Source organism: Polyergus mexicanus, unplaced genomic scaffold, assembly GCF_030449975.1.
Source record: "Polyergus mexicanus isolate NDT 795.1 unplaced genomic scaffold, iyPolMexi1.0 SCAF_3, whole genome shotgun sequence".
Lineage (NCBI taxonomy): Eukaryota > Metazoa > Arthropoda > Insecta > Hymenoptera > Formicidae > Polyergus > Polyergus mexicanus.
Genome location: NW_027223323.1, coordinates 3,618,437 through 3,645,871, shown reverse-complemented (window position 1 = coordinate 3,645,871; position 27,435 = coordinate 3,618,437). Strand labels below are relative to the sequence as shown.

The following is a 27,435-nucleotide window of genomic DNA, read 5'->3' as shown; positions in this document are numbered from 1 at the left end:
TTATATCCTACGATTACCAAAACCGAAATCAGAAGGTAATCCATGAGATAATGCATGCTGCTGGCTGTATGCTACTCGCTTGCCAGTCATTTTGCACATCTGGCCTCATATTCTTATCTTTTAATAGATTAATATCGTATTTGCAGACGAGGACGTTCAGTGCGGCGCGGAGAAGAGCAACGACGAGGAACCAGAAGTTTGCGAGGTGCCCTTTCACGGTCAATTGAACTACCTGCTCTGCGACTCGCCAATCCTTAACAATGTGGAAGCCAATGTGGTCCAGAAGAACATCAAGTCCGGCCAGCAGTTCCGCTGCGACGGCTGCGGTAGAGCGTATACGAGGGTCGATAGTCTGAAACGTCATCAGCAGAAGTGCGACGAGTTTCTAGCGTCGTTTCGAGATCGGCAGGAGACACTGGAGAGACTTCAACAGCAGGAATACTATTGTAATCAATGCGGCAAGACGTACAGAAGGCTGGATACCTTGCGCCGGCATCAGCGATTAGTGTGTGGTGACAAAGAGAGTAATCATTCTTTGAAAGTGGACAAGACGAGCTTATAAGAAGAGATCAATATCGATTGATTTCAAACAGTTACAAGAGAATGAGAGAAAAAGAGAGAAAGTATGTGAGTCGTGATTAAATAATGCGATATTTAATACAGATTAGATTCGCGGAATTAAGTTGTTTTGATAAAAATATCAACTATGTATCTCAATTGTTTAAATGCGCTTTTAAAGAAGTGAGATGTATTGATGTATCGCATCAATAATTGATTTTATCTTAATCAGATTATGAAACTCGATTAATTAAATGCGCGATATATGGCTCGAGAATAATAATAAGATTGAACGTAACCATTCGAGAAATATATGTTTTCATTGTATATTGTCGACGAAAGATGTAGCTTCATATTATATTACACGAATTTTATTAGGTGATATCTATGATATAAGTGTGTACAGAGCAAGATTCAAAAAAGTAATATGTAAATAAGTCATTATATTGTTCATGCGCGATTTAAAATTTTATAACGTAGAAAATATTATATAAATTTCCGATTCTAGCAATTATCGCTTGTGTAAATCGTTAGAAAAAATTATTGATTTCACATAGATAAAATGTTTCGCGTTACAAACACATCATCAGTAAATAAAAATTTTTCTTCTAAGCAATGATTGTGAGTTCATTCAATAAACGATATATAAGATTAAAATAATATAAGCTAAACACATAATATATACATATATGCGTGTATGTATTCAATTTATTCTCCTCTATATATATAATTATAGTTAAATTTCTTTTTTTTATAGACACCTAAAAATCACGAAAAAATAAAGATCATAGGATTTAGTTTGTTTTGAAATAATCACGACAATAATAACTGTGTAATAAATAAATAATGGTTTCTTAGATATCAAGAAATAATTATGTCATTTGTAGTTCCTGTGCGCTTCTATCTTAAACGAAATGATTATATGTGCTATGTATATAGAAGTTCGTTTAATCACGAAATGAAATGTTATCGATTAATATCAAACATAGTATAATATCAAACATTCTATTCGCCTAACTTTAATCGCAAAATTTAATTTAAGTAAAAGAGATATTTTTTTTTTTTATACACGGATAGAGAACTAACAACGGAATAACTTGGAATATCACGGGGACGATATAAAGCCAAGAGCGTCTCGTCGCTGTACACCGGGAATCTTCTTATCAGCCTGAAACTTCCTGATATCGGCTGCATGCCGTTCATTCATATATCTCGATCTCAAATTGAGTGACCGCGACCCGTTTTTTTCGTAACAACCACGACAAGCGATTTTAAGCGATTCGGACATGCCGCCTAATCTCGGACACTCTGCTTTCTTGTCGCAGGAGCGGATCAGGAGGAGGAATATGACGCTCTGTGGATGCTGGAGAGGAAGGCGCGCAGCATCGGCCAGGAGAGCCAAGAGCAATCGTTTCCAAGCGAGACGTATTCGCCGTCGAAGATGCACGATACTTTGGTACCCGGTGATTATCCCGTCACACAGGCTCAAGTATACAGCGGGGATTCTTACGCGTCGATGATACGGACCTCGACTTACGTCTGCACCGATTGTGGCAAGAAATACAAGTGGCTGGACAGCCTGAAGAGACACCAGCGGGTGGACTGCGGCAACAAGGAGAAAAAGTTCTCCTGTCACGTGTGCGATCGAAAATTCAAATATCGATACGAATTACGAAACCATATCAGCGCGCATCACCGCGGGTGACTTTCTTTCCCTTCCCGAACGTCATTTGTGCGAACAAGTTCGCGAATTAAAAGAGCGTGCCCTGATATGAATCGCATCTTGAGGCTATGCTCGAAATATTTATGATCGAGATTGGAACTGAACCGATTGAAACCGAGGATTTTTCGGCATGATGCCGATAAAAATAAATTCTTTAAAAAATGGAACTCTCTTTGCAACACATATTTTCTGTTGTACAAGTATTACAATGAAATATAGTATTACAATAAAAAAAATTAAAAATTATTTATTTATTAACATTATTACGAGATGTGCGAATAATCTTTCTATTTGTTGCATAAATAAGAAGTCAAATATATTTTAGTAAATCAAAATTACTACTGTATTAAGTTTGAAATATTTTTTATATTGATATTTCACTATCGAAATTTTGTCCATGATAAAATTTGTCTATAATAGAAATTGGAGAACACATATTTCCCAATACATTAACATCAAAATTTATTATAAAATTTCTTTCTATTTCCAAAAACTACAAAAGAAAGAATTGATTTATTTCGTACTTTACATTATACATTAAAATACTACTATGTATTAACTATTATATGTTATGTGTTAAAAGTTAATCTGAATGACCAATGAATAATATGGCTAGAAACGTACAAAGAAAAATATATACTGTATTTATGTATCAAAAAGAAATGATTCATCTGTTTCTCTTAAAGTTTTTAGCGAAAATAATCAAAACTATGTATATACGATCAACTATAGCGCATTCAAATCTATAGTCTTTATTAACATTTTTATGTCTAATATGAACAATGCAGAACTGTCTAAAATTATTCTTAATGTAAGAAAAATATAATTTCCTTGATACACATTAAATATATCTAAATACATTTGTTTGTTGATAAGAAGAGGAAATAATATTTTTCCAGCCCCTTTCAAAAAATAGATTCCATGATACGAAAAAAATACAAACATCAAGGACACTTTGTTTACAGTTGCTTTCATGGTGAATGGTTGCATATAACTCAATTCGTGCTGTGTACGTCTATGTCCTTGTCGTGATCGATAATAATCCCTTCTAAACTAATCGTGTGATCGCCAATCCCTATGGCGAAAGGGCACGACATATTTGACAGAGCTTTACTAACTCTTTTGTGTGTTTTCTAGAGCGGAAGTACTCGCCAGGTTCTGCCATCGAATGGTACTATCAATACCAGACGATGTATCTTCAACTGATGGCGGAGAATCAGCTAACGAAGGAAACAACGACGAGAACAACCGCGACTGAGGATCCGACGAACATTTGTCCCGGCAATCACGCTGCCACCGAGAAGATCCACAACAGTCAACCATTGACCGAAGTCAACAGTAATCAGGTAACCGCGGGTAATCGCGATTACTCTTGTCCGCGTTGCGGTAATGCCTACACTAGACCACACTCGCTCAATAGACACATAAGATTTGAATGCGGCGTGGAACCGCAGTTCGAATGTCCTATCTGTCATAAAAAGTCTAAGCATAAGCATAATCTCGTGTTACACATGAGAACTCATCAGAAATCTTGAGATCATTCAGTGCCATTTAATATTGCGCGAGACGAAAGTTACTCCAAAAGTTTTCGGAGAACGGTAAAAGTGTTACAAAGATTATATGCCCTTTGTAGTGTAAAATCGTAATATACTTATTGAAAATTTAAAGAGGACGGACGACCAATAAAAGTTAGTAGAATTAAAGACAATACAATGTTGAGGTTCTCGAAATTCTTTTAAATTGATTTTTTTTTTTTCAAACGTAATAGATAGTCGTTCATTGCTTTTTTTCTATTTATATTTATTAATATCATGTGTCTTAAATAAAAGACAAAGTTCCTGGGGTTAATAGCATTTCTAATTCTGCTATTTTCTTTGAATTTTTAGAAAAAAAAATGCTACTGTATTTTTTCCTATGCATATATGTTATTTTTATAGTTAATTGTAAGACAATAAAAATGTTCAAAAATGTAAGAATTAAATATCTACAATTATAGATTTAACTAATTTGTATCGATTCAAAGAGAAAAGAGCAGAGTTAAATTTTATTTATATGAAACTTAATTTGAAATGAATTTATTTTTCATTAATTGAGGAACTTACGTAATCTAAGTACAAGATTAAATATTTTATCATCGTAAATATATTTCAAGAATGTGTTTATATATAATTTTCTATCTTTTTTCTTTTTTTTCATATATATTTTCAAAAACTAACTGATTGTGTTTCACAACCGAGTAGAAAATCAAAGCAAACATAAATAAAGTGATCGTCTCCTGAGCGTCTAGTTAAATACAGATCTCTGATGTATATAGTCACGAAGTCTTCCAAAGAATAATATAATACAGTAATCAAGAGATAAGCTTGACATAAAAGACAACATTGATACACCATTCTAGATAATTTTAATATCTATTACCTAAAAATATAATATATAATTACAAGACGAGAAATAATTACAAAAAAATTCTTATTAAAAAGACACGTGGGTCATTTCTTTACCGAAGGATAACGAAATTATCATGAAAACTAACAAGAGATATATTGTTCATTACTTATCTTAATTAGTTAAATTAGTTAAATTTGCAATTTTGCGAATGCATATATAATATTTAATCAAAAATAAGTAATATAAGTATAATTAGTAAATAATTTCATATGTAAAATAAACTCTCTCCAAAAGATTTACGTAAATACTAATAGGATTGTCGGTAGTGTTAAAGCGGATAATTTTTACTAATCGGCTTTGACACTATCGACAATCCTATTAGAGAGAGAGGTTTTTTTAAGAGAGGTTATTTATATATATATATATTTCATAGATTATATTTATGTATTAAATAGAGAATTTATATAATGTGTTAAAGAGAGAATTTATATAAAATAACGGTTCTAACCAATTGCATTTTTTTAGTTTATTGAATTTGTTATCGAAGTAGATTTTGCATTAACATTTATAGACTGATTTACTGCCATTATTATTTTTTATTCAAGTGATTTTTATTCACAAGTATTCCAATAACGGCAAAATTCGAAATGATGACGAATTCAAATTGTATTTTTGTTATTAAATATAGCAGTAAGTTTACTATAGTTATTATAGTTACATATTGTTAGTTATATAAAATAATAAAAAATTGTAAGCGATTTAATCCTAAGTATTATACAAGATGTCTAGGGGGATGCATACATATCTTGTGAGACTTCAATTAAAATGTATAATTAGTGAATTGTATAAATGTAAAAAATATTTTACAAGTAAATTGCATCTTTTTTCAAGACATCTTGTATATTTGTTTATATATATTTCTGATCTATCCCTTTGCCGATAATGAGGATGACTTAAAAGAGTTAAAGTCATTTTGTTATTATCATAAATCATCTGTGATCGCCGAAGATGCAAAATAGTTATGTGTGACGCCTGTAACATATACGAGCAAAAAATTATCTGCAAACGCAAGATATAAGAATTTATGTTGCGTATTTTCATTACAGGAAATGTACTAAATGCACTAGGTGCGACGTTAAATAACGATATAGCTCTATTATATTTATGGATCGTAAGTGAGTTAAATGATAGTGCCAATGAAACGAATAGTCTGAATAATATATATTTAACAGAGATATATTCAATAACAAGGGGAGGCTCATGACATGCGACTCATTGCATCTTCGCATATCATGAGCTCTTCTTATGTAGAGACGCGCATAGAGACTTACAGTTTATATAAACATGCGGATATATGCATATTGTAAATATATCTTTTAATACTGTATTAACTACAGTAAAAATAAATATACATATATATATATATATATATATATATATATTTTTTTTATAAATCATAAAATTTTATTAATGTTTAAATAGTGGCCCCGAAGACACTAGCTCCTTGCTGCATTTTATTGTCATTCGATAAATAACGTCTACAATTATTCAAATGTAAATCTTTGAATTTTTTCACAAATTAGACACTGACGCGCGCGTGATTTCTTTATGAAACGTTTCTGAAGTTACATTACAATCGTATAACCGACATTGCCATCATTTCTCATTCTAACGTTTTTTTAAATATATTTATTATGTATATTATATACACAAAAATCAGATATAGATAATTGTTAAATGCATGCAGCAATAATGTCTGAAAAGTAATGTTACAAATTGGGGATGGACAAATCTCGCGATATTGATATTATAGAAACATTTTTTTCAGATATGAGTTATACAAAGATTGAATATTTTTATATTCGCATTTAAAATGAAATATTAAATGTACGAAATAAATATTAGATTTGTTTTCAATAATTGCTGTGCACGATGAAGTTACTAATACCAATAATAAAATATGGCAAGTAAACATATTACAATAAATAAAATATGATTGTGGGATATAATATAAAGGTATATAAAAAAAATGTTTAATTTTAAGATTTAATTAAAAATATTTAAATCGATAACTCAATTGTCATTTGTCCAACCCTAAAATATATTATATATTGAAAGTTACCTGTCATAGAAATATGTTCTTGTTGTGACACCGCAAAGCAATTTATCACGCAAAGTCATCGAAGGCAACTCGTCTCACAGAAAACGACCGCTACGCGAGTGCATGCAGTTTAAAAACTAGAAGCTACGAGACATCGCGATGCAAGATCAAATGTACTTAAGAACAACAAGAGAGAAAGAGAGAGAGAGAGAAAGAGAGAGCCACTTATCGTCGAAAAAAAATCTGTGTGATGATTGTCCTGATTTACGGCATAACTGTATGCTGCATCGCTGTATGTATATCCGATACTTTTATTTTGCCGCCTAATGCTTTTCCAGTTTGTACGTTTGCCTGCGAGAATACAAAAAGAGAGAATGTACGTGCTTGTGTGTACGTATGTGTGTGTGTTCTATCACTATATTCTTCCCGATGAATGTTTCAGTTTGGAAGCGATTGAAGGAAGCGGAGGATGGACCACCGTTTCTCTGTCCGAAATGCGGCCGCACTTACTCGCACAAGTGCAACCTGACGAGGCATTTGCGCCTCGAATGCGGTGTCGGGCCTAGATTCCAATGTGCGAATTGCAAGAAACGGTTCAAGCATCGACATCACTTACGGGACCACCAGAGAATCCATCTCTACGCAAACTGCAGCTACGAGCCGCGCAATTGAAATGTCACCCTCGTCCCAATGAAAATTGCTCGCGTCTCCATTCCTTTATTTAGTTTCTTATTTATTCATTCAGAATTGTATGTACTTATTATATATTTATTAAATTATTTATTTGTCATTCGGTTGATGCTGATGTGATCTGTGATCTTGTAAAAACTAAAAAAACCAAAAAAATAAGATTATTTATCATATATTTCCGCGTTATAAGTTTATCTATAGAATATGCAATTTTAGGAAGCTTGTTTACGGAAGCTCTTTTAAACGTATAATTTTGTTAAACATTATGTATATTTACTACTTGTAAAAAATCTGGATATGGAGCAAGCTGCTGATAAATGTCGATATTTTATATTTATAATGATAGTAAAATTGCAAGAAAATTTTAAGGCATGCCGCTTCTGAATATTATTTTCCATAAAGATAGCAACATTATCAAGTTATAAATCATCGATAGCAAAGTTAATATAGATATAACTGTGTAGATAAAGAATACTGATTTAAGAAATTCCAAAAATAACAAATATTAACAGTGCAAAGAAAGAAGCGCCATTAGAAATACTTTATGGTACATATACTTGAGTATTGATTATGATTAATAATAATTGTATTTAGTCTATTGTATCGGAATCATCTTTTTGGGAATGCAAAAAATGTTAGAAGAACATTTAATGCAAATGTAAAAATATAAAGGATAGCTTCGAAATTATTGTATTTTCAATGTTTGTGATGAGTGTGATTGTCAAGTCTGTGCCAAAGAAAGATAATAGTAATTTATAGTAAGTTTTATACGCGATGTCTAGATGCTTGACTACAAATGTCCATCGCATTAGTATCATGTTTAGATATAAGTTTCCGACGTAACAACGAGGCTGCACGTAGTTAATATTTATCATTGATAATGAATGTACATAAAAACATATAGTCGTAGTTAAATCCGTCTCAACTTTTTGAAGTCAAAGACTTCATGAAATAAACAATACGCAAAGATTGGCCCGTTAGAAAATTGAAAAACAAAATTCATAAAACCAATTGCGAAAAACAAATGAGATGTTTTTCTATCTTTTGCATATATTTCAGGAAATGTTAACTTTGTATTAAATTTAATAAATTTTTTATAAAAAAAATTATATATATATATAATTATAAAAAAAACATAAATTATGACGAAAAATAGAGATATATAAAAATAATTTCAGCAATTTTTTTTCTACGTGAATTTTTCTCCCTTATTTATTATTTTATTATTAAATACACTTAATTGCATGTTATTTATATTTTAACATTAATTTTATCATGAAAGATGCTTATTTTTATTTATTTTATTTTGTTGTTGAAAAGATATAAAAAAAAAATAAAAATTACGTTTATTGCGCGTTTTTATGAGTCTTGTATTTCAATGGGCCAAAGTGATCGATGCAATGAAAATAGATATTAGAAAACGATTGCAAATACCTCTTCATCGTGCCAAACATGCGCTCTAGAATTACGTTTGAGATTTCGAATATTATAGTTTTTCAATAAAAAATAAACGAGATACGATATATATGTACGTATAACACGATAATTATAATTATAAATCTTTTATAATTATTTTTACGATAATTATAAAAATCTATCATTTTTAATTAGCTATTTACATGGGTGATTGTACTATATAAACAATTACATGTTTTATATTATATTTAAAAATATCAATAATTTCTCAAGCAATAGTTCTCAGTTTATTAAAAAATAGTATAAAAATCTCAGTTAAAACAGAAAAAATTAAACAGACAAAATATCCTTAAATATCCGTGGATATTCAAATTTCTTTTTCTATCGAAAACAATATTTGTGTTTAGTATAGCACGATATGATTTTAAGTTTGATAGAAAAATAAGAAACTCTAGTAAAAATATTTATCTCTTTATAGTAAAATTAAATTCTTATTGATAATGAGTGTATACGTTACATATAAATTATATATTATTATATCGACTGTAAGAAGAAAGAGAAAACCTACCTATTACAATATACATTGATGCACAATTGATGCAAATTATAATTTCTTCTATTTATACGATGTAGAAAAAATGCATCATTATTTCTTAACTAGTATATTCTGAATTATTTATATTTGTGTGCAGTTTTTTTACATTAATTTTTTTACATTTTGTTTTTTTAAATCTCATTCTTTTGTGCGCTCAACTAACAAATGTATAATTAAAGACGAATTGCATTTTTTATAAATAGATATGTGATAAAAACTATAAGATTCATTAAAGTTTATATATTACTCATTTAAATTAATGTAAAATCTGATTACTTTTAAATTTGTCTTTTGTAAGATAGTTATACTAGTTAAGGATTATGATTTCGAATCTTTAATCAATATGTATAATTACATTATACACAAATAATTTGTATTACAATGTTAAATATTACGTGTAACTTACTGATTAAAACTTTATGCAATATCGTTGCAATAACGCTTGGTTTTATGAAGTGCATCATAGAAATATTTCAACATTACAATTGTAATTGAATGTTTGCTATTGGGATATAAATATATATGTATATGTAGGAATTAATATATATTATTATTATTATGAGTTATTTGCGAATTATTATTATTATTGTTATAAGTTACTCCCGTTTTCATAAAATATTCTCTACAATAAAATTATAAGGAAACTGCGATGTTTAGACAGAAAATAAAAATAAACTAGTAAGTTACACGTAATATTATAATTTACAATTGGACATAGTTGTGAAAAGGAACCATTTTTTTAACTAATCATGAAAATATATATAGAAGAAAGTTTAAAACTTTGAAAACTTTGATTGATAATTGTCTCAACTATGACCAGAGTTTTTATACCTGTACATCGATGATTCACAAGACCAGAAATCGTTAATAGCAAACAATAAAACTTGTGCGCTGTAAAATAAAAAGAAAATTAGAAATCGATTTCATAGTAAAAATATGTACGAAATAAATTTACTTTTTTTTATAAACAATTATATACATACTCTTGTCAATCCGCTGCTCTTGAACTCTCCCACGACGATTCTCCAGTAGAATCTCTTCAGGATTGTCCACTTATCTAGTTGGTAAGTAGTCACCTATAAGCATTTTTGAATATATATATATATATTAATTTTATTCTATCTCTTTTACAAATTTGTATAGTGAATTTCTATTTTTTTTCTATTTTTCGCCTTTTACACACACACACACACACACGCACACATTTTGAATCTAGATATGTATAGTCTATACATATGAATTTAAGAGAATTAACCGCGAAATATTTTAATATTGCATATATTTTTTACAGCACACAGACAAACATCTAAAAAGAATATAATATTTATATTTTCTTACCGATCTAATGATTAGTCTTTACATCTCTGAATCACACCACTCGAGTTCCTTGAGAACACTAATTTATATCCCGTAATCGCGAACATTATTACATTTTATACGCGAAGCATATTTGACACTATTCTAATCGCGCTGTACATAAAATCGCTCTCACGACTCGTAATTTTATTACTGAAATTGTAATTATTATATGCAAATTGTAAATGAAATCGAAGTACGTTAACACTCACGACATGCTCTGCGCGCGTTTGAAAAATACAATTGCCTTCCTTCATACAAATTTCGGTGCAACGTCACGCGAGAACTTGGACTTTGATATATCGCTGCCGACTTCACATTACCTTTACTTATGATGAAAAAATTACTTCGAATATTATTGATTTCTTATAGAAATATTATTCATGAATTATATAAAATAATTAAAATATTTTCAGAAATCTGTTATAACTATATACATATAACTAATATAAAATTTAAAAGAATTTCTACAAATAAATTAAAGTTTACATCCCGATATCGCTAAATCGATTTTTCCGTTTAGCCACAGTAGACGTACATTATTTATACAAACGAAACGAGAGTCCCTTTTTGACACTGTTTGAGTCGCGTTATACACAAAATCGTCTGTATTTGTGATTATTATTTGCGAATATTTATACGAATTTAAATTAAGCGAAGCACATCGAAGGATTTACGATACACTGTACGCGCGTTTGAAGAATAATATTTGCGTCTGCGTTATTTTATGCCATTTCCGACAGAATGCGCTGTGCGACAAATTTGAATTTAGAGAGTGCTTTTTACTGTGCCAATTTCAGTGCCAATTATTTTTTACTTATGATATATAAATAAGATTGCCTTGAATTTTGTATTTGATAATGTGTTACGCTTATATGAATCGTGTCAAGTAATTAAAAATAATACGAAATAGTAAAGTTTAGTATATTGTATTGGTGTAAAACTGCTAGATATATATGAATAATTATGTGATACTAATTAGCAAAGATGACGCTGGATGTCGCTGGGATCGCAGGTCGCAGGCAATATGGGGCGCGTTCCACTTAACGACCGCAACGCTCACGGTATCATTTTATCCTTGTTGTTCACCGAAAGTTAAACAAAGATATATGATGCTCACGAGCGTTGCGATCGTTAAGTGGAACGCGCCTATCTGCTTGGCACATGACAATACGTCAATGTTATATCTATGATTTTATCAGAATTTGGCAATATTGATACTAATACGCATGAGAGAGAACACTCATTGAAAGAATTTATTCATTGTTTAATATTATTATGCTTTTGAGAAGAGTTTTATTTCATATGCGATACGTAATCTTATGCCAAACAATCTTATAGGTTATAGTCTTGAATTGATTGACAGAACGAAAAGATGTATTTTAATATCTGTCGGCAATTGACACGAACTTGCATTAGACAAATACATACCAACGTATCGCGAAATTTAATGAAAGATCACTCTGACACCTCGTTTCAAAAAAGAATACGCTCAACTACTTTCTATTGGACTGGAGTCGGAGTTTTGGTAGTTGGATTGAGTTACTCTGCAGTGCCTTTGTATAGAATGTTTTGCCAGGTATACGATTGCAATTCTTTGAGAATAAGTATTATATTGTCGAATTTAGTCTTGTCTATTATTTCAATAAGTATTGTAACTGTTGTTATTGATGTAACAATATTTGTAATAATATACTATATATTTCTTTCATTCGCTATATTTTTTCTATTATACAGTCATATAGTTATGGTGGAACAATATCAGCTGGTCATGATACTACTAAAGTGAGCACAATGTCACCTGTTAACAATAGGAAAATTAAAATTAAATTTAGTGCAGATACAGCAGCATCGATGCAATGGAACTTTAAGCCACAGCAAACAGAAATTACAGTTGTTCCTGGAGAGACAGCTTTAGCATTTTACACAGCCACGAATCCAACCAATGAACGAGTCATTGGAATATCCACATATAATGTTTTACCTTTTGAAGTAGGGCAATACTTTAATAAAATACAATGTTTCTGTTTTGAAGAACAGATGCTTAATCCGCATGAACAAGTGAGTTTATTAATGTTGGAATAAGCATATGGAATAAGGTATATAAGTCTATTTTTGGTACATCTAACGAAAGCTACAGCTTTTAGTTTTTTTCTTATATATCAATTTTTATTCTAACAAAAATTCTAAACATTTGCATATATGATTAAATCAGGCAGTGTACTGTAAGTTACTTTTGTGTTTTAAGGTCGATATGCCAGTGTTCTTCTACATTGACCCAGAATTCACAGAAGATCCAAAAATGGAATTTGTTGATGACATAGTCTTGTCTTACACATTCTTTGAAGCCAAACCAGGATTCAATCTGCCTATACCAAGCTATGCCAAAAGTCATTCAGTAAAGTAAAACATAATTATTTCTGACAGTTACTATAATTGTACAAAATAAATATTTAATGCCTTTTTTTCAAAGTTGTTGAAGATTTTTCAAATTCGATATGGAAATATCACATAGCCTAAATTCCTCTAGGAGTGTATTCCAAGTGACATGATTAAATATTCTCATAAATGGCAATATTCAGAACATGGCACTAACAGAGAATAAGCTATTAAAATCTAAACAATGCATTAACAGGATACGCACGTCTAAGGCCGCAGACTTTCTCTTTATCAATATATATCGCATCGATTTTAATCGCGAGATCGTGTTCCAACTTAGTTCGAGTTCTTAGCAATTTCTGATGTTGATTCTCGAGTTCTTTCAGTGCCTTGTGCATTCTTTCGAGTTGATGATTTATTTCGTCAATCTCTTTCTGAAGACTGCAAAATATAATATTTCGAAACAACGCCTTACGTTTTATGCTACCATCATAATATTTAGACACAATATGTACCTCGTATAGGCATAATCGCGACATAATTCTATATCAGGACGATGCATTCTCGCTTCCATTCTTGTATGGGCAACTTTAGTCGCGTGACTTTTATCGGCGATAGCTTTGCGCATTAATTCCAAATTTTTTTCGACATCGAATATTTCTTGTTGCAACTGTAATGTTTCACAAATCACATGTTAATCTGAGAAAGATACGCATATTAACTTTGATACCTTTTGCAAATGTTGTTGCAGCTTATTTTTAGCTTCCAGTAATTCGGAAGATCTGTGTGCTAAAGCGTTATTGGTGTTACTCCAAGCATGCCACATTTCTTGAGCAACTTTATTGATAAGACTTTCGGCAGTGGTACGTAATTGACATGACTTATTCCGTTCCGTTTGGGATCGTTGCACTATCCTATTTACTGCATCTGCCCAAGTTTCTTGTCCCGAAACGCTAATCAAATAACAGTATTTGTATTTGTATTGTGTATAATGTTATAAGAATCATTTACAATTTAATTACCATGGATCATATTTTTCAATTCCGGAATAATACTGTAATCCCTGAGTGCGATTATTCAACTGATGACAAATTGTATCTATACCTAAGGCACTCTCCTTATTTTTTAAATCCAATTCTAATTGATTCTGCGAAGCTCTGCAATTTCGTAACTGCAAGCAAAATAATATTAATCATGTTGATTGATTAGAAAATATATAATAAAAAAAATCAAGCAAGATTATTCAGGCCAAATTTTACTTGGTCTTTGCATTTGTCCAAACAAGCTTCTACTTTCTTTTGATTTATACGTAAATGTTCTACTTCTTGTAGTAAACATTTTTCCGAATCATCATGTACCAGTTCTGTGCCTAAAAAATAAGAATGAAAGGAAAACAAAAAATTTTATAGCAGAACTCTTTTTACATAACATTTCATACATGAAGACTCCATAATACCTTTTCTAGCTTCTCTTTGGTAAAGACACTCCTCTGCGATATGTAAAGGTCCTTCAATATCTCGTATCGCCTTTTCTAAGGTACTTCGACAATCTTGAAGTCTCTCAATTTCATGAAGCATTCTTTCCAGTTCTGATACCACTTCATTACGCCAAAAAGTAATGTCATTTATTCTTTCACCAAGTCTTCGGCTGGTATCATACTGACCATGTTGTATCTTCTCTTCAGCATTTCTAAAAGATAATTTTGGATTTAGGCAATACCACAGTTCTATGTAATGTAGACAATATAAAGAAATATTCTCAAGAAAACCTAATAATTCTCAGAGCATCATTCCGCATCCTCTCAGAGTAATGTCTCTGTGAACTTGATTCATTATAATATTTTATTTGTTTCTGGAACCATTCATGTGGTGTGTATCTCGTATAAAGAACAGCTTGTGATGCATGAACGGGATTACGTTGATAGCCCGTTATCAAATTCGGGAATTTTAACGGGTGTGTACTCATTTTATTATTTGTATCCAATGCGTAATTCGATATTGACTTTGTAGCTCTAGGAAAGAATAATATTAGTAATTTTATTATATATATATATATATATATATATATATATATATATATATATGCATTATATATTTCAATATTTCGACCTGTATACTTGTTATTTATTCAAGAGAAAGATAAATATACAAGTATAACAGAGCATCATAGTTTGTTAAATCAATATTCTGTGTACCTATAAAGGATTCGAAAAACCTCTACAACTATTATTAGTAGGAATAATACAAAAGTAAATGAATTTACAGCTGGAAGAAATATTGAGTCTACTTACAAGGGAATAACTTCTGTATTCTCAAATCCAGCATTTGGTCTCCATGGCAGTAAGTTATGTGTACGGGTGTAATCACCTATACGAATAGGAAATATTGGTTCCATGTAAGGTATTGTACTTCCTACTGTGCTCCATGGTTGTAGTTGCTATAAAGTATATAATATAAAAAAAATACATTATCTTAAAAGAGTTTAAATATATTATATATTATATATTACATATTATAAAATAAGATTAATGTCTTAACATACTAAAGAGTCATTTATAATATAAAAGTAGTAAAAACTTTATTATATATTATATATATATATATATATATATATATATATATAATATGTATTTATTTTTTTGTTTTAAGATAAAACTATATATATATTTTTTTTCAGTTGCTCAATTGTAAAAATGATAATAATATAATTATATATATATATATATACATTATAATTAAAATCGCTTATATAATAAGAAACTCATATTTATGATTATTATTTAAGAAGAAATAAGCATTATGTCGCATTTTTTTATTAATAAGATTTTATTAAGAAAAATTCGAGCTAATCATTCATAAGAAAAATTCTTTTAAAAAAAAAAAAAAATAGTAGTGTAGTTAAATTAAATTCTCTACAAAATTGATATAAAAAAAGAGATATTTTTTCATTTCATATACATTATGCATTTTTTAAATAGAGTTTTAAAGAGAGAACTAACATGGCAGATGTACCTAGCGAAGCTCCCGAACGTAAATATACACTCTCTGATATCAATCAATTTTAAAAATACATTAAAATAGTTAGAAGTAATTTAACATTTGTTAAGATTACATCATTATAATAATGTCATTTACTTTATATTATATCTATAATATGTCAAATGTCAGAAGATTTAAGGTTAGGATGTAACAATATTTATACATCTTTCTCTTGCATATATAATATTTTCATATATATTACAATTTCAATTATTTTCTCTTTTAAGAGCTTTTTACATTACTAAGAAGTATATTATGTGTGATTAAATAAAATGTAATATTATTGCATGTGCAAATTATATTTGGTCCACCAAATTATTTTTATTATTTGCAATGCTCAAGAATATGAAATATATTTTCAGACTGTCCTGGGACTCAAAGTGAGGATGCTGGCAAAGCTTCAGCTTGTGCAGGATGTCCAAATCAATCACTATGCTCCTCTGGAGCTACCAGACAACCAGATCCTGGTATAGCGCTTGTGAAAGAAAGATTGTCCTCAGTGCGGAATAAGATACTAGTGCTTTCAGGCAAAGGAGGAGTTGGCAAAAGTACTGTGACATCATTGATATCCAGATGCCTTGCGGCAAATAATTCTGATAGAAATGTAAGTTTTATCTTCAGTTATAACTAATCATAAGTACTAAAGTGACATATATGCTTGAAACATGTTTTTCATCAAGGATAGAAAAAATTAATTTCTTATATCTTACATTGAATTTATCTATTTATCTCATATCATAAAAATAAATTCTAACATAAATGCCATATTTCATTAGCACATAAATAACATATCTTATAGTAAGATTAAAAAACAAGTTGGTAAAACAACTCACCCTTCTGCCCATTCCAAGTACATCCATATGATTTTCAATATACATTCTAACATAGTGAATGCCACCAGTTAGTTTGCTAGAAAATAACCTCAGACAGAGAATATCTATAGTCAACTGATACCTGTATGTATGTTGTATCAACTTGTGCCAGTCCCTTATTGATTATCAAAGTTTCAGTGTCGTCATTATTTTTCAATATTTAAAATCAAGATAAATAAAGCATACATCAATAAATAAGTGCCGAAAAATATTAATTAATTTATGTATGTAATATATTGAAATGTTATATTTTAAATTATATTAAATTTTAAATCTTTCATCGTGTTTATGTGCTAGATTGGAGTATTGGACATCGACATTTGTGGACCATCACAACCAAGAGTACTTGGAGTACTTGGTGAACAAGTTCATCAGAGTGGATCAGGATGGTCGCCTGTAGTAAGTAAACTCATTGAAACTAGAATATTATGCGAAAAAAACTATTATTTAATATTGAATATTACTATTTGTTTTTAGTATATTGAGGATAACTTGTCATTGATGTCAATTGGATTTTTGCTTAGCAGTCATAATGATGCAGTTATATGGAGAGGACCAAAAAAGAATGGTATTGTTTGTGTTAAAAATTTCATCTTTTTTATGATTTTTATTATATTAGTTCGATTTTTTTCTTGTATACGAATTTGCATATATTCAGGTATGATCAGGCAATTTTTGTCGGAAGTCGACTGGGGTACTTTAGATTATCTTATACTGGATACACCGCCTGGTACATCGGACGAGCACTTGTCAGCCACATCTTACCTCAAAGATACCGGCATTACGGGTGCTATAATTGTTACGACACCGCCACAGATTGCTCTTTTAGATGTCAGGAAGGAAATAGATTTTTGTAGAAAAGTAAACATTCCAATCTTAGGTGTAGTTGAGAACATGAGTATCTTTGTATGTCCTAAATGCAAGGTAAGAATAATAAGATTTGAAGACAAAACCAATGGAAAAAAGATATAAACATGTAATTAATGAAAAATGTCTTTGTATACAGAATACTGCAGAAATATTCCCAGCTTTGACAGGTGGTGCACAAACAATGTCAAAGGAATTGAATGTAAAATTCTTAGGCTCAATACCTTTGGACCCATTGCTAGCCAGATGTTGTGATGAGGGTAAAAATTTTTTTACGGAAATGTCGGATTCACCAACCATTAATGCTTTAAACGAAATTTGCAAACGTAAGACTTTAACATATTGTGTAAAATATCATCTAACTTCTTTTTACACAAGACAAAAAAAATGTGACTTTGTTTTCAGGTATTGTTCACAAATGTGAAGAGGAAAAAAAGAACTATCCTAATAATTACATACAAAATATGTAAATACATTTTTTGTACAAAAATCTATATGTAAATGTATTAATATGTTGCCGATTAAAATTTATAACAAAAACTTTGAATCTATTGTAATGCAACTTTTCCTGTAAAACTTTGCACTTTATCGCTTCTATTATTGTGATACACAGATTCAATAATGTAGTAATGTATTAATTAATATATATAAGTATCCAATTTCCCTGCTTTGTTACATGTTGGTTAAAATAGTTGTTTGTAACATTCTCTACTTATCATATTGACAGTGATAAAGTTCGATAAGCGCTATGAGGAATTTCAAGTCGAGTATAATGTAAATGCTGATAACATGTCGGACCTATTCTGAATTGAGCAGTTTCAGTTGTCAAATTCAATCTTGACGTACGAATACATATTTAGCGCTGGTGACAAAAAACCAACAAAAAAGCGACTGGAATAATAATACTTTCTATTCTACTTTATTAAATACTTGTAAGTGTATTAGAATTTCCGATAATACAAGAAAGAAATTCAAACGAATAATACATGAAATGACGTATGAGTCAATATGTGAATGACACATGATGCACACAGATGCACATTATGTATTATAAGAGATCGTCAAACGATTCGGAACACAGAGTTCTCTGTCCGAAAATAATTTTTTAATGTAAGTTCTGTGTAACATATATACAATACGAAATATCTTTTACAAAAATTATAATATATATTCGTATAATATAATTCCAATAGATTATAGATAAGAGGTTATGATTTAATACTGTATAAGCAACACTTTTATATATGTTTGTAATATATTTCTCATCATAGAAACAAATCTAAAAATATATTTTTTTTGTGTAAGAACGCGTATATTGTTAAGATGATAAGATGTTCACTAATTTTTTGTAAATATGTGATTCATTAATAATTATTTTGTATACAAGTGCATTCTTATACAAAATGCCTTTAATATCTTTATTATTTTCAGTTAAAAGTTGTGGCAGTTTGACATATGATTTGATTTAAAATGATTCATGTAACAGCAAGTGGGCACAATGCCCCTAGACAATCAGAGTACAATACAGTGGTTAAAGATTATTCAAACAATATTGTGACAGAAATTGATAATTGTGTAGTTATGATGTCAAACAAAGAATCTTACAAACCATTAAAAAAAAATCATGAAGGAGAAGAAGCAAATGATCTTGAGAATAATAATAATGAGACTGATAATAATGCGAATAGTGTAAGAATAAAGCGAATAATGATAATATTATCTTTTGCGTGTATCATGGCTTTATTTCTATGTCATCTCAGTTTTCTAATTTTATCTATGATTACAAATATGGTGCTCACCACCATGAATGACTACAGCATGAAAATACAGTTCACAATTTTTATACCTAACAATACTACAAAGACAAAATACCAGCATATATTAGTAGATACTTTTGATACAAACATTGAACAAAAGTATGATTATAAAATAATGAAAGAAAATCTATTTAAACAAAACACTTTTAATAATATTCAAGTAAGTAAAAGTAAATAATTCTTTTGTTATAGAAAAAGGAGGAGAAAAATAATATTAATTATTATATATTATACATATTTTATTTATTAATTATATCATTTATGTGTTTGAAGCAATGCACCAATGTTCCTGAAATATTACGCTTTGATTGTCATCCAGAGGACGGAGCATCGCAGCTTTCCTGTACAAACAGGGGATGTTGTTGGAATCCTCTTAATAAAAACAAAATTGCAGGACATACACCACTAGCTGTTCCCTATTGTTATTATCCTGAGGAATGGAATTTGTATAAGTATATTAATCAGAGTAAAGATAATAGTAATTTCTTAGGCTTTCTCAAGCAAGAGAAAAAATCTATATATAAGAATGATGTGCCTCTTGTAAAGATAGAGGCTACAAGCATAGACAGTTCAGTTCTGCGTGTAAAGGTAATAATAAATGTTTATAGAATATTTTGCTTTTACATCACACTATAATGTAATAAGAAAATAATTATAGAATATCTTTAATTTTTAGATATATGATCCCTTGAAAAAACGATATGAACCACCATGGCCAATTAGATCAGACCCAAAGCCATTTTTATCCAAAATTACTAACCCAACATATCAATTTAAAAGTGATAATGTAAAATCTGGTTTTAAGGTTGATAGAGTCAGTGATGGCACAACATTGTAAGTACATATTATTTATGCTGTATTTAAAGACTGTTGTACTTGGAGACTAATATCTATAAAATTGTAATAAAAGTTTGCATAGAGTGATCAAGTGAATTTTAATGTGCTAAACGAAATATGAATATATTTAATAGCATTATTTTATAATATATTCTATATGCAGATTTAATTCCATTGGGATTGGAGGTTTCATATTTGCTGATCAATTTTTGCAAATAACCACATTGCTACCAACAAGCAATATTTATGGTATTGGCGAGCACAGATCAAGATTAAAATTAAATATTAATTGGCAATCATTTACTTTATTCAACAAAGATCAACCACCGACAGAAAATGTATGCTCAATTTTATTCTATGTACAAATGAATTGATATACTATATATTATAAATAATATTTATTTTATTTATTTTTAATTAGGCAAATTTATATGGATCTCATCCATTTTATATTGTTGTCGAGGAGTCTGGAATGGCTCATGGAGTTTTATTTTTAAACAGTAATGCTATGGGTATGTTTTCTTTATAATAAAGACAGAATATTATATAATGTCTCATTATTTTGACATAATTTAATTATTTCATACCTTTAGATGTAATATTGCAACCTACACCGGCTATAACATTTAGGGCGATTGGTGGCATTTTTGATATCTACTTTTTCTTGGGGCCAACTCCAGCCGATGTTGTGAAACAATATTCTGAGATCGTGGGCAAACCATTCATGCCACCTTATTGGTCTCTTGGTTTCCATTTATGCAGGTACTATATTACTAAAAAAATAATGTATTTGATGTATGATAGTTAACAATATTTTATATATTAATCAGATTTGGATATGGAACCTTGGAAAAAACTAAAGCAGTATGGAACAGAACGAGAACAGCTGGAATTCCATTTGTAATATTTACTTTACAAACACATGCTATTGTTTATAAAACGTATTTTAAGATATGCAAGCAAATTATAAATCATTGTAAACATTGTATTTGTTATATTTATAGGATACCCAATGGAATGATTTGGATTATATGGATAAAAACAATGACTTTACATATAATAAAGAGAAATTTAAAGATTTGCCCAACTTTATAGAAGAAATTCATTCGGTATATTATATTGATATATAATATTCATCAAAGATTATTACACAATCTGCGAAAGTCGCAAATACATTACAGCAATTTCTTCTATTTTAGGTAGGAATGCACTATATCCCTTTAATAGATGCCGGTATATCCGCTTCCGAAGAAAATGGTTCTTATCTACCTTACGACGAAGGAATAAAACAGGATATATTCGTAAAAGACAGTATAACGTATAAACCTTTTGTTGGCAAAGTCTGGAATTTCGTTTCCACGGTATGGCCCGATTTTACTGATCCTAAAACGATGGAGTACTATGCAAATATGATGGGCAATATGCACGATAGTTTTGCGTACGATGGTGCATGGATCGTAAGTTTCGGCCGATTTAAAAAAAATTTTTTGATATGTTTAAAAATTACGTGATTACTCAAAAATTATTCTAATTATGTATTAAGGATATGAATGAACCATCCAACTTCTATAATGGTTATAAAAATGGCTGTATGTATAATCATCTGGATTATCCCGAATATTTACCCAATGTGGTTGGCGGTTTGCTCGCTACAAAGACTTTATGCATGAATGCAAGACATTATTTGGGATCTCATTATGATCTTCACAATACTTATGGAATGAGTCAAGCAATTGCAACAAATTAGTAAATAGAAATAAAATTCATATAATCTTCTTCCAAATTTTGTAAAGAGAACTTATTTTATTTAAAAATGTATTCTTTTAAACTATGTGCAGTGCCCTCAGGAAAATCAGACAGAAGAGACCATTTATAATATCACGTTCGACATGGGTAGGACATGGTCATTACGCAGGCCATTGGACGGGTGATGTTTATTCATCATGGTAATTTCATAATATAGATATAATTTAATATATAATTGTATTATTTATTTATTTACTAATTAAAGAGCTTGTTTTATTAGGCATGACTTAAGAATGAGCATTCCAGCCATTTTGTCACTCAATTTCTATCAAATCCCAATGGTGGGCGCTGACATTTGCGGTTTTGATGGAAACACAACTACAGCATTGTGCAATCGCTGGATGCAACTTGGTGCTTTTTATCCATTTTCTCGAAATCATAATTCCGATGACACAATTGTAAGAGAATGTCAAAATGTGAATTAATAATAAAATTATTGAAATATTTTCTACATAATGTATAAATGTATTATATACAGGAGCAGGATCCAGTTGCTATGGGCGATTTGGTTGTACAATCGGCAAAGAATGCTCTCAAAATACGTTATCGACTTTTACCATATTTGTATACTTTATTCTTCAGAGCACATAAGTTCGGTGAAACAGTGGCACGTCCATTATTTTTTGAGTATGTATCGGTGTCTTGTCTCATATATATTTCACATTATACTAATGATATATACACGACATAGGTTCACCGATGATCGACAGACTTACGACATTGATACACAGTTTCTTTGGGGAAGTGCACTTATGATCAATCCAGTTCTTGAAGAAGTACGCTCTCAATCTTTATTTAATTATTTACTTTATTACATATAAGATGCTTTGATATTTTGTTAATCGTTATTATTTATATTTTACAGAATAAAACTAATATAGCTGTTTATGTACCACGTGGCCTATGGTATGATTATTATGGTCTTCATTTCTTCTTTTCCATTGGAAAACATTATACATTACCTGCTCCAATCGATAAAATACCATTATTGATTCGTGGAGGCTCGATACTTCCAGCACAGAAACCGAGTGCAACGACTACAGAGAGCAGAAAAAATTATTTTGAATTGATAGTAGCATTAAACGAAGCTGGCAATGCTGAAGGGGAACTGTATTGGGATGATGGTGATAGTATAGGTATGTAAAGTTATTTTATATATTGTACAATTAAATATGGAGCTCTATATATCTTATTGATCTTCCTAATTATTTTTTTTTAATCTGCAGATTCCATAAAAAAGAAGGAATATTTGTGGTTATCTTTCACTGCAAATAAATCCAACTTAGTGAATACAAAAGTGGATGGCTCTTTTAATGAAGAAGTGATTCTTGGGAAAGTCCAAATTTTGGGATTACAGAAACAAGTGTCCAGAGTGTTCCTAAATAAGAATGAGATAGGATTTAAATACGATATTTTCACATTGGTAAGTTTTATACTGAATATAAATGTTTAAAAATAATAAGAAAATGATATAATATTTTAATAGAGAAATATATGAATTTTTAAATATTCAAAAATTATTTCAGAGTTTGAGTATCACTGGCTTACAAGTAGACATGAGACAATTGTTTATATTTTATTGGTCATATGAAGCTCAAGAAAGCAGTGACGAACGATACTATTAATTTCATATAAATTTTCGATCACGTACGTAAATCTCATAATTCATAATAATTAATATAATATATGTGATATATGCTTAAGTAAAAATATATTTACATTAATACATATAAGTTTGCTATATATTTTTAAACATATATTTTTTAATATTATACGTATTAGATATCATACTCTTTGAGATATAATATACATTTTATTTCTCATTTGATAAAGAAATGTGAAAATTAAACAGTTGTCGCTGTTTATGTAATTGTGGAATAATACTTACAAAAATCATATTAATTAACTTTAAAGGAGACAAGCGATTAAAGAAACATGTTTATTCAAATTGTCTTCTCTCGTCGTACAATATACATATATAAATATGACTATTGTTCATGGCACTAAAGAAAAATAATGATATTTTAATTTTATCAATGTTGATTATAAAAGCACGAGAGAAAAAAAATATAATGATAATGTATTTTCGTGGGAAAAAAACGTTGAACAATAAAATTCGCAGAAAAACATAGATAATATGAACCACTATCATTTTCGCGAACGTTGTTTATTCGCTTTGGCATCGCATAGTTTAAAGTCATCGAAGAGTATAAGCTTCGTCAAGTTAAAAAATATGGGAAGCAACGCGTCTCCCATTAACCATTCGAGACGGCTCTTCTTTGACCTCGATCTATATTCAAAATGCACTCGACCCTCATTTGCATTCGCACGAGCTAAAGCGTAAAGATTTCGATCTTCCGAATAAATTTGAAAACGCAAGTCACACTGCATGCGCCATACGCTCGCGCTCATGTTAATACATTAAGGTGCGTCACACGCATAAATATGTGCCGCTTGTACATACGATTCTCGCTTTACAGACGCACAATGCAAAATACATCTCGATATATATAGCCGTTAATAATAAAATCAAAATTATATCAAACATAACGGTAAATACACAATATATTTGGCAATGAAATAGTAACAAAGTCTTTGGATTCGACATCATATCTCGATCGTTTCGTGTAGACGGAAGTCGAACGACGGAAATGCTGAGAATGAATCGTTCTCGTACAATAAGTTTTCAAATTTTAGACTACAATGCATAAAATAGCACCTGCACGTCGACTGCAGTATTTTTGACTATTCTTAGCCATACGCACGATCGAGAAATATTCTAATTCTAATGATAGGTCGAGGAAAGGAACTTTTCGCAAACACACGAACTAATGTTGCTCAATTCTAAGAATATAATGTTATTTTTGATTGTATATATTAGTAACAATCATTGTCTATAAAGAAAACTATTTGTATGAAATAATTACACATTTTGATAGTGATTTTATATTATTGCACGCAATTATACTTTTTTCATGGAAGCGATTAATTTTCCACGATTTTTGGCATCTGTAGAATTAAAATAAGATATGTTTCATGTTCCTTTCCCTTCGCAGCCATCAGTATACTAATTTTATATATATATATATACAAAATGTATCGGAAATTATAGTACGACCAAAATAGAGATGATTTCTCATGCAAAAATAAGTAAAAGATGCAGAATAAATTTTTTGTACGTCATATTTCTTGTACATTATTTTTGAGAAAATTGGAAAATTAATTATAAAAAATAACATTTAAACATCAAACAAACCACTTAAAATAATGGTAATTGTGCACTAAAGCAATTATCTATATTTTGAATGAGAGAGAGAGACATATTTTGACAATTAGATATAAAAATTGACTCTTTACGAGATGGCTTTCGTAAAATCGAGATTGTTAGGTAAATAAAAAAATTTTAAAGCAAATTTGATCAAGATCGCAAACACGCAAAGCGAAAATTCGATTATCGAATTTATTTCGACAATAATTATCAGAGAGGTATCTATAAAAAGATATAATATTCTATTGAAAAAAATAAATGATGTTGATATATTATATACATAACTTCTCACCTTGCAATATATAACTTAAATTATTTTAAATTGTTTTACTAAACGTGAAATATACTTTTTTTATTTATGTATTAATAGCCATCGAGATATTCAACAACATATGACAGAAGATCGTTAAAAGTCATTTAAGCTTAAAAGAATATTATGTTATAAATTTTCCAGTTTTTAAGGAGAATTAATCTTCTTGATAACAAAACTTATGCGAAAGAATTTTATTCCATATATTTTCAACTTATTTTTGCACAAGTCACACCTCCATTTTGATTGTGTTACGATTTCCAATATATTCTATATGTATGTGTATATGGATGTATATGGATATAATATATATCTTTTTCTCAATGACTAATACACTAATCTTGCAACCTTCGTTCATTATTGTCTGTTCACATTTACTTACGACTATCTAAAGTGATGGCAATGGCGCAACATGTTTACTCATCCGCGGCCAATCAAGTCATATCGTTAATTGCGCGCGAGCGCACTTAAGAATGAGATAAATAACGAATAATAGTGTCAACTACAAACGGGAACGTCGCGCAGGACAGTTTTCTAAACGTACCCGTGAACACATAACAAAAAATCTCATAATATTCAATTTATAAATATGTATATATATAATAGATATTTATATGTATATACGTGTGTGTATATCTTTATAAATATGTAAGGATAATAACGATTGCATGTGTGAAAGAACATACATAATTATGAATGACTCGTAATAGCCTCATTTTTTGGTATACGATTAACGAACAGTCGTGTGTGCTTACGATTACGATAAAATGTAAGTGCAAAAATGCAAGCCTCCATTGTATTCTTCACTAGTGTGCATTTGTATGTATGTATGTTTTAACAAATATGGCAAGAGAACATCTAACTCTACTTCAGTCGTGTAAAATCGCGTAAAGAAGCGCGGTGCATGGTTTACATCTGTCATTTGAGAAAAACACGCGTGTTTTCTTTGCATCGATTTTTTTCAATTTAACAACGCGCCACTCTTCGTTAATTTACTTTATGTTATAAATAAAATGACGAATTTATATTTAACTTTAGCTTCTAAACAATACGGTATACTCACTGGTTCAGTATGGCAAGTATTATGACACATGGCACCACAGGAGATTATTTAACACATTCGTGTTAATTATTATAGATTATATCTATATCACACGGAAAACGGTGAAATGTTACGCATTTTCCAATTTCTAATGGTAAAAAGAATCTTATGTAAGAAAAAAAGACAGAGAGAGAGAAACTATATATACGTGCATCAATAGATTTAAATCTAGCTTTGATTGTTTCGTCTTCCGTTGATTGATTAAAAATGACCCGATAATCCTTGCGTGAAAAAAAAGAATTCATTATTAATCTTTATCATTATTAAGAATAACGATGATGTAGAGATCATATCAATTGACTGCTGCAATGC

At 29.8% G+C, this 27,435-nt stretch overlaps 5 protein-coding genes across 6 annotated transcripts in view; 4 read left to right on the top strand and 1 right to left on the bottom strand.

The window, feature by feature from the left end:
• The window catches only part of LOC138932057 (longitudinals lacking protein, isoforms H/M/V), a 225,842-nt gene extending 223,564 nt beyond the window's left edge, over positions 1-2,278 (top strand). Inside the window, exon 7 of the mRNA XM_070293547.1 lies at positions 1,884-2,278. Within this exon, the coding sequence (XP_070149648.1) occupies positions 1,884-2,263 (380 nt within the window). The 3' untranslated portion in view covers positions 2,264-2,278. The remainder of the gene's footprint in view (positions 1-1,883) is intronic.
• Positions 2,279-11,977: 9,699 nt separating this feature from the next.
• On the top strand, positions 11,978-14,271 carry Cox11 (Cytochrome c oxidase copper chaperone COX11). The gene is made up of 3 exons (XM_070292642.1): positions 11,978-12,406; positions 12,565-12,888; positions 13,076-14,271. The coding sequence occupies exons 1-3, from the start codon at positions 12,203-12,205 to the stop codon at positions 13,232-13,234; spliced, it is 687 nt and encodes a 228-aa protein (XP_070148743.1). The 5' UTR covers positions 11,978-12,202; the 3' UTR covers positions 13,235-14,271.
• Positions 12,539-17,220, bottom strand: LOC138931650 (tektin-3). Its single transcript, XM_070292639.1, has 9 exons — positions 17,078-17,220; positions 15,497-15,642; positions 14,975-15,217; positions 14,663-14,895; positions 14,466-14,575; positions 14,229-14,377; positions 13,937-14,159; positions 13,722-13,876; positions 12,539-13,647 (listed from the first exon to the last, which is right to left on the bottom strand). Exons 1-9 carry the CDS (start codon positions 17,120-17,122, stop codon positions 13,437-13,439), a joined length of 1,515 nt encoding a protein of 504 aa, XP_070148740.1. The 5' UTR covers positions 17,123-17,220; the 3' UTR covers positions 12,539-13,436.
• On the top strand, positions 16,103-18,498 carry Nubp1 (NUBP iron-sulfur cluster assembly factor 1). Its single transcript, XM_070292640.1, has 7 exons — positions 16,103-16,235; positions 16,607-16,848; positions 17,414-17,515; positions 17,594-17,684; positions 17,775-18,040; positions 18,123-18,309; positions 18,389-18,498. The coding sequence occupies exons 1-7, from the start codon at positions 16,205-16,207 to the stop codon at positions 18,451-18,453; spliced, it is 984 nt and encodes a 327-aa protein (XP_070148741.1). The 5' UTR covers positions 16,103-16,204; the 3' UTR covers positions 18,454-18,498.
• Positions 18,499-18,819: 321 nt separating this feature from the next.
• Positions 18,820-27,255, top strand: LOC138931630 (lysosomal alpha-glucosidase). Of its 2 annotated transcripts, XM_070292599.1 has the most exons (19): positions 18,820-19,093; positions 19,415-19,960; positions 20,074-20,388; positions 20,477-20,634; positions 20,801-20,975; positions 21,059-21,149; positions 21,231-21,399; positions 21,468-21,537; positions 21,642-21,746; positions 21,837-22,094; positions 22,181-22,383; positions 22,476-22,583; positions 22,664-22,841; positions 22,922-23,070; positions 23,135-23,219; positions 23,309-23,579; positions 23,670-23,866; positions 23,970-24,090; positions 27,060-27,255. In XM_070292599.1, the coding sequence occupies exons 2-18, from the start codon at positions 19,454-19,456 to the stop codon at positions 24,066-24,068; spliced, it is 3,138 nt and encodes a 1,045-aa protein (XP_070148700.1). In that variant the 5' UTR covers positions 18,820-19,093; positions 19,415-19,453; the 3' UTR covers positions 24,069-24,090; positions 27,060-27,255. The 2 variants fall into 2 exon arrangements, with proteins under 2 accessions (XP_070148700.1, XP_070148699.1); XM_070292598.1 differs by lacking the exon at positions 27,060-27,255 and having other exon boundaries at positions 23,970-25,423.
• The last annotated feature ends 180 nt before the right edge of the window (positions 27,256-27,435 follow it).

What these genes read in the sequence shown, in the direction of transcription:
- Cox11 (XM_070292642.1), top strand. Translation starts at nt 12,203, where the DNA reads ATGTATTTTAATATCTGTCGGCAATTGACACGAACTTGCATTAGACAA. An exon ending in TGTATAGAATGTTTTGCCAG is followed by an intron (nt 12,407 to 12,564) that starts GTATACGATTGC and finishes TCTATTATACAG; the next exon opens with TCATATAGTTATGGTGGAAC. An exon ending in TGCTTAATCCGCATGAACAA is followed by an intron (nt 12,889 to 13,075) that starts GTGAGTTTATTA and finishes TTGTGTTTTAAG; the next exon opens with GTCGATATGCCAGTGTTCTT.
- Nubp1 (XM_070292640.1), top strand. Translation starts at nt 16,205, where the DNA reads ATGGCAGATGTACCTAGCGAAGCTCCCGAAC. An exon ending in CAAATAATTCTGATAGAAAT is followed by an intron (nt 16,849 to 17,413) that starts GTAAGTTTTATC and finishes TTTATGTGCTAG; the next exon opens with ATTGGAGTATTGGACATCGA. An exon ending in TTTAAACGAAATTTGCAAAC is followed by an intron (nt 18,310 to 18,388) that starts GTAAGACTTTAA and finishes CTTTGTTTTCAG; the next exon opens with GTATTGTTCACAAATGTGAA.
- LOC138931650 (XM_070292639.1), bottom strand. Translation starts at nt 17,122, where the DNA reads ATGTATATTGAAAATCATATGGATGTACTTGGAATGGGCAGAAGG. An exon ending in ATTGAAAAATATGATCCATG is followed by an intron (nt 14,160 to 14,228) that starts GTAATTAAATTG and finishes TTATTTGATTAG; the next exon opens with CGTTTCGGGACAAGAAACTT. An exon ending in TGCAACAACATTTGCAAAAG is followed by an intron (nt 13,877 to 13,936) that starts GTATCAAAGTTA and finishes GAAACATTACAG; the next exon opens with TTGCAACAAGAAATATTCGA.
- LOC138931630 (XM_070292599.1), top strand. Translation starts at nt 19,454, where the DNA reads ATGATTCATGTAACAGCAAGTGGGCACAATGCCCCTAGACAATCAGAG. An exon ending in GTTCAGTTCTGCGTGTAAAG is followed by an intron (nt 20,389 to 20,476) that starts GTAATAATAAAT and finishes TTTAATTTTTAG; the next exon opens with ATATATGATCCCTTGAAAAA. An exon ending in CAAGCAATTGCAACAAATTA is followed by an intron (nt 22,384 to 22,475) that starts GTAAATAGAAAT and finishes AACTATGTGCAG; the next exon opens with TGCCCTCAGGAAAATCAGAC.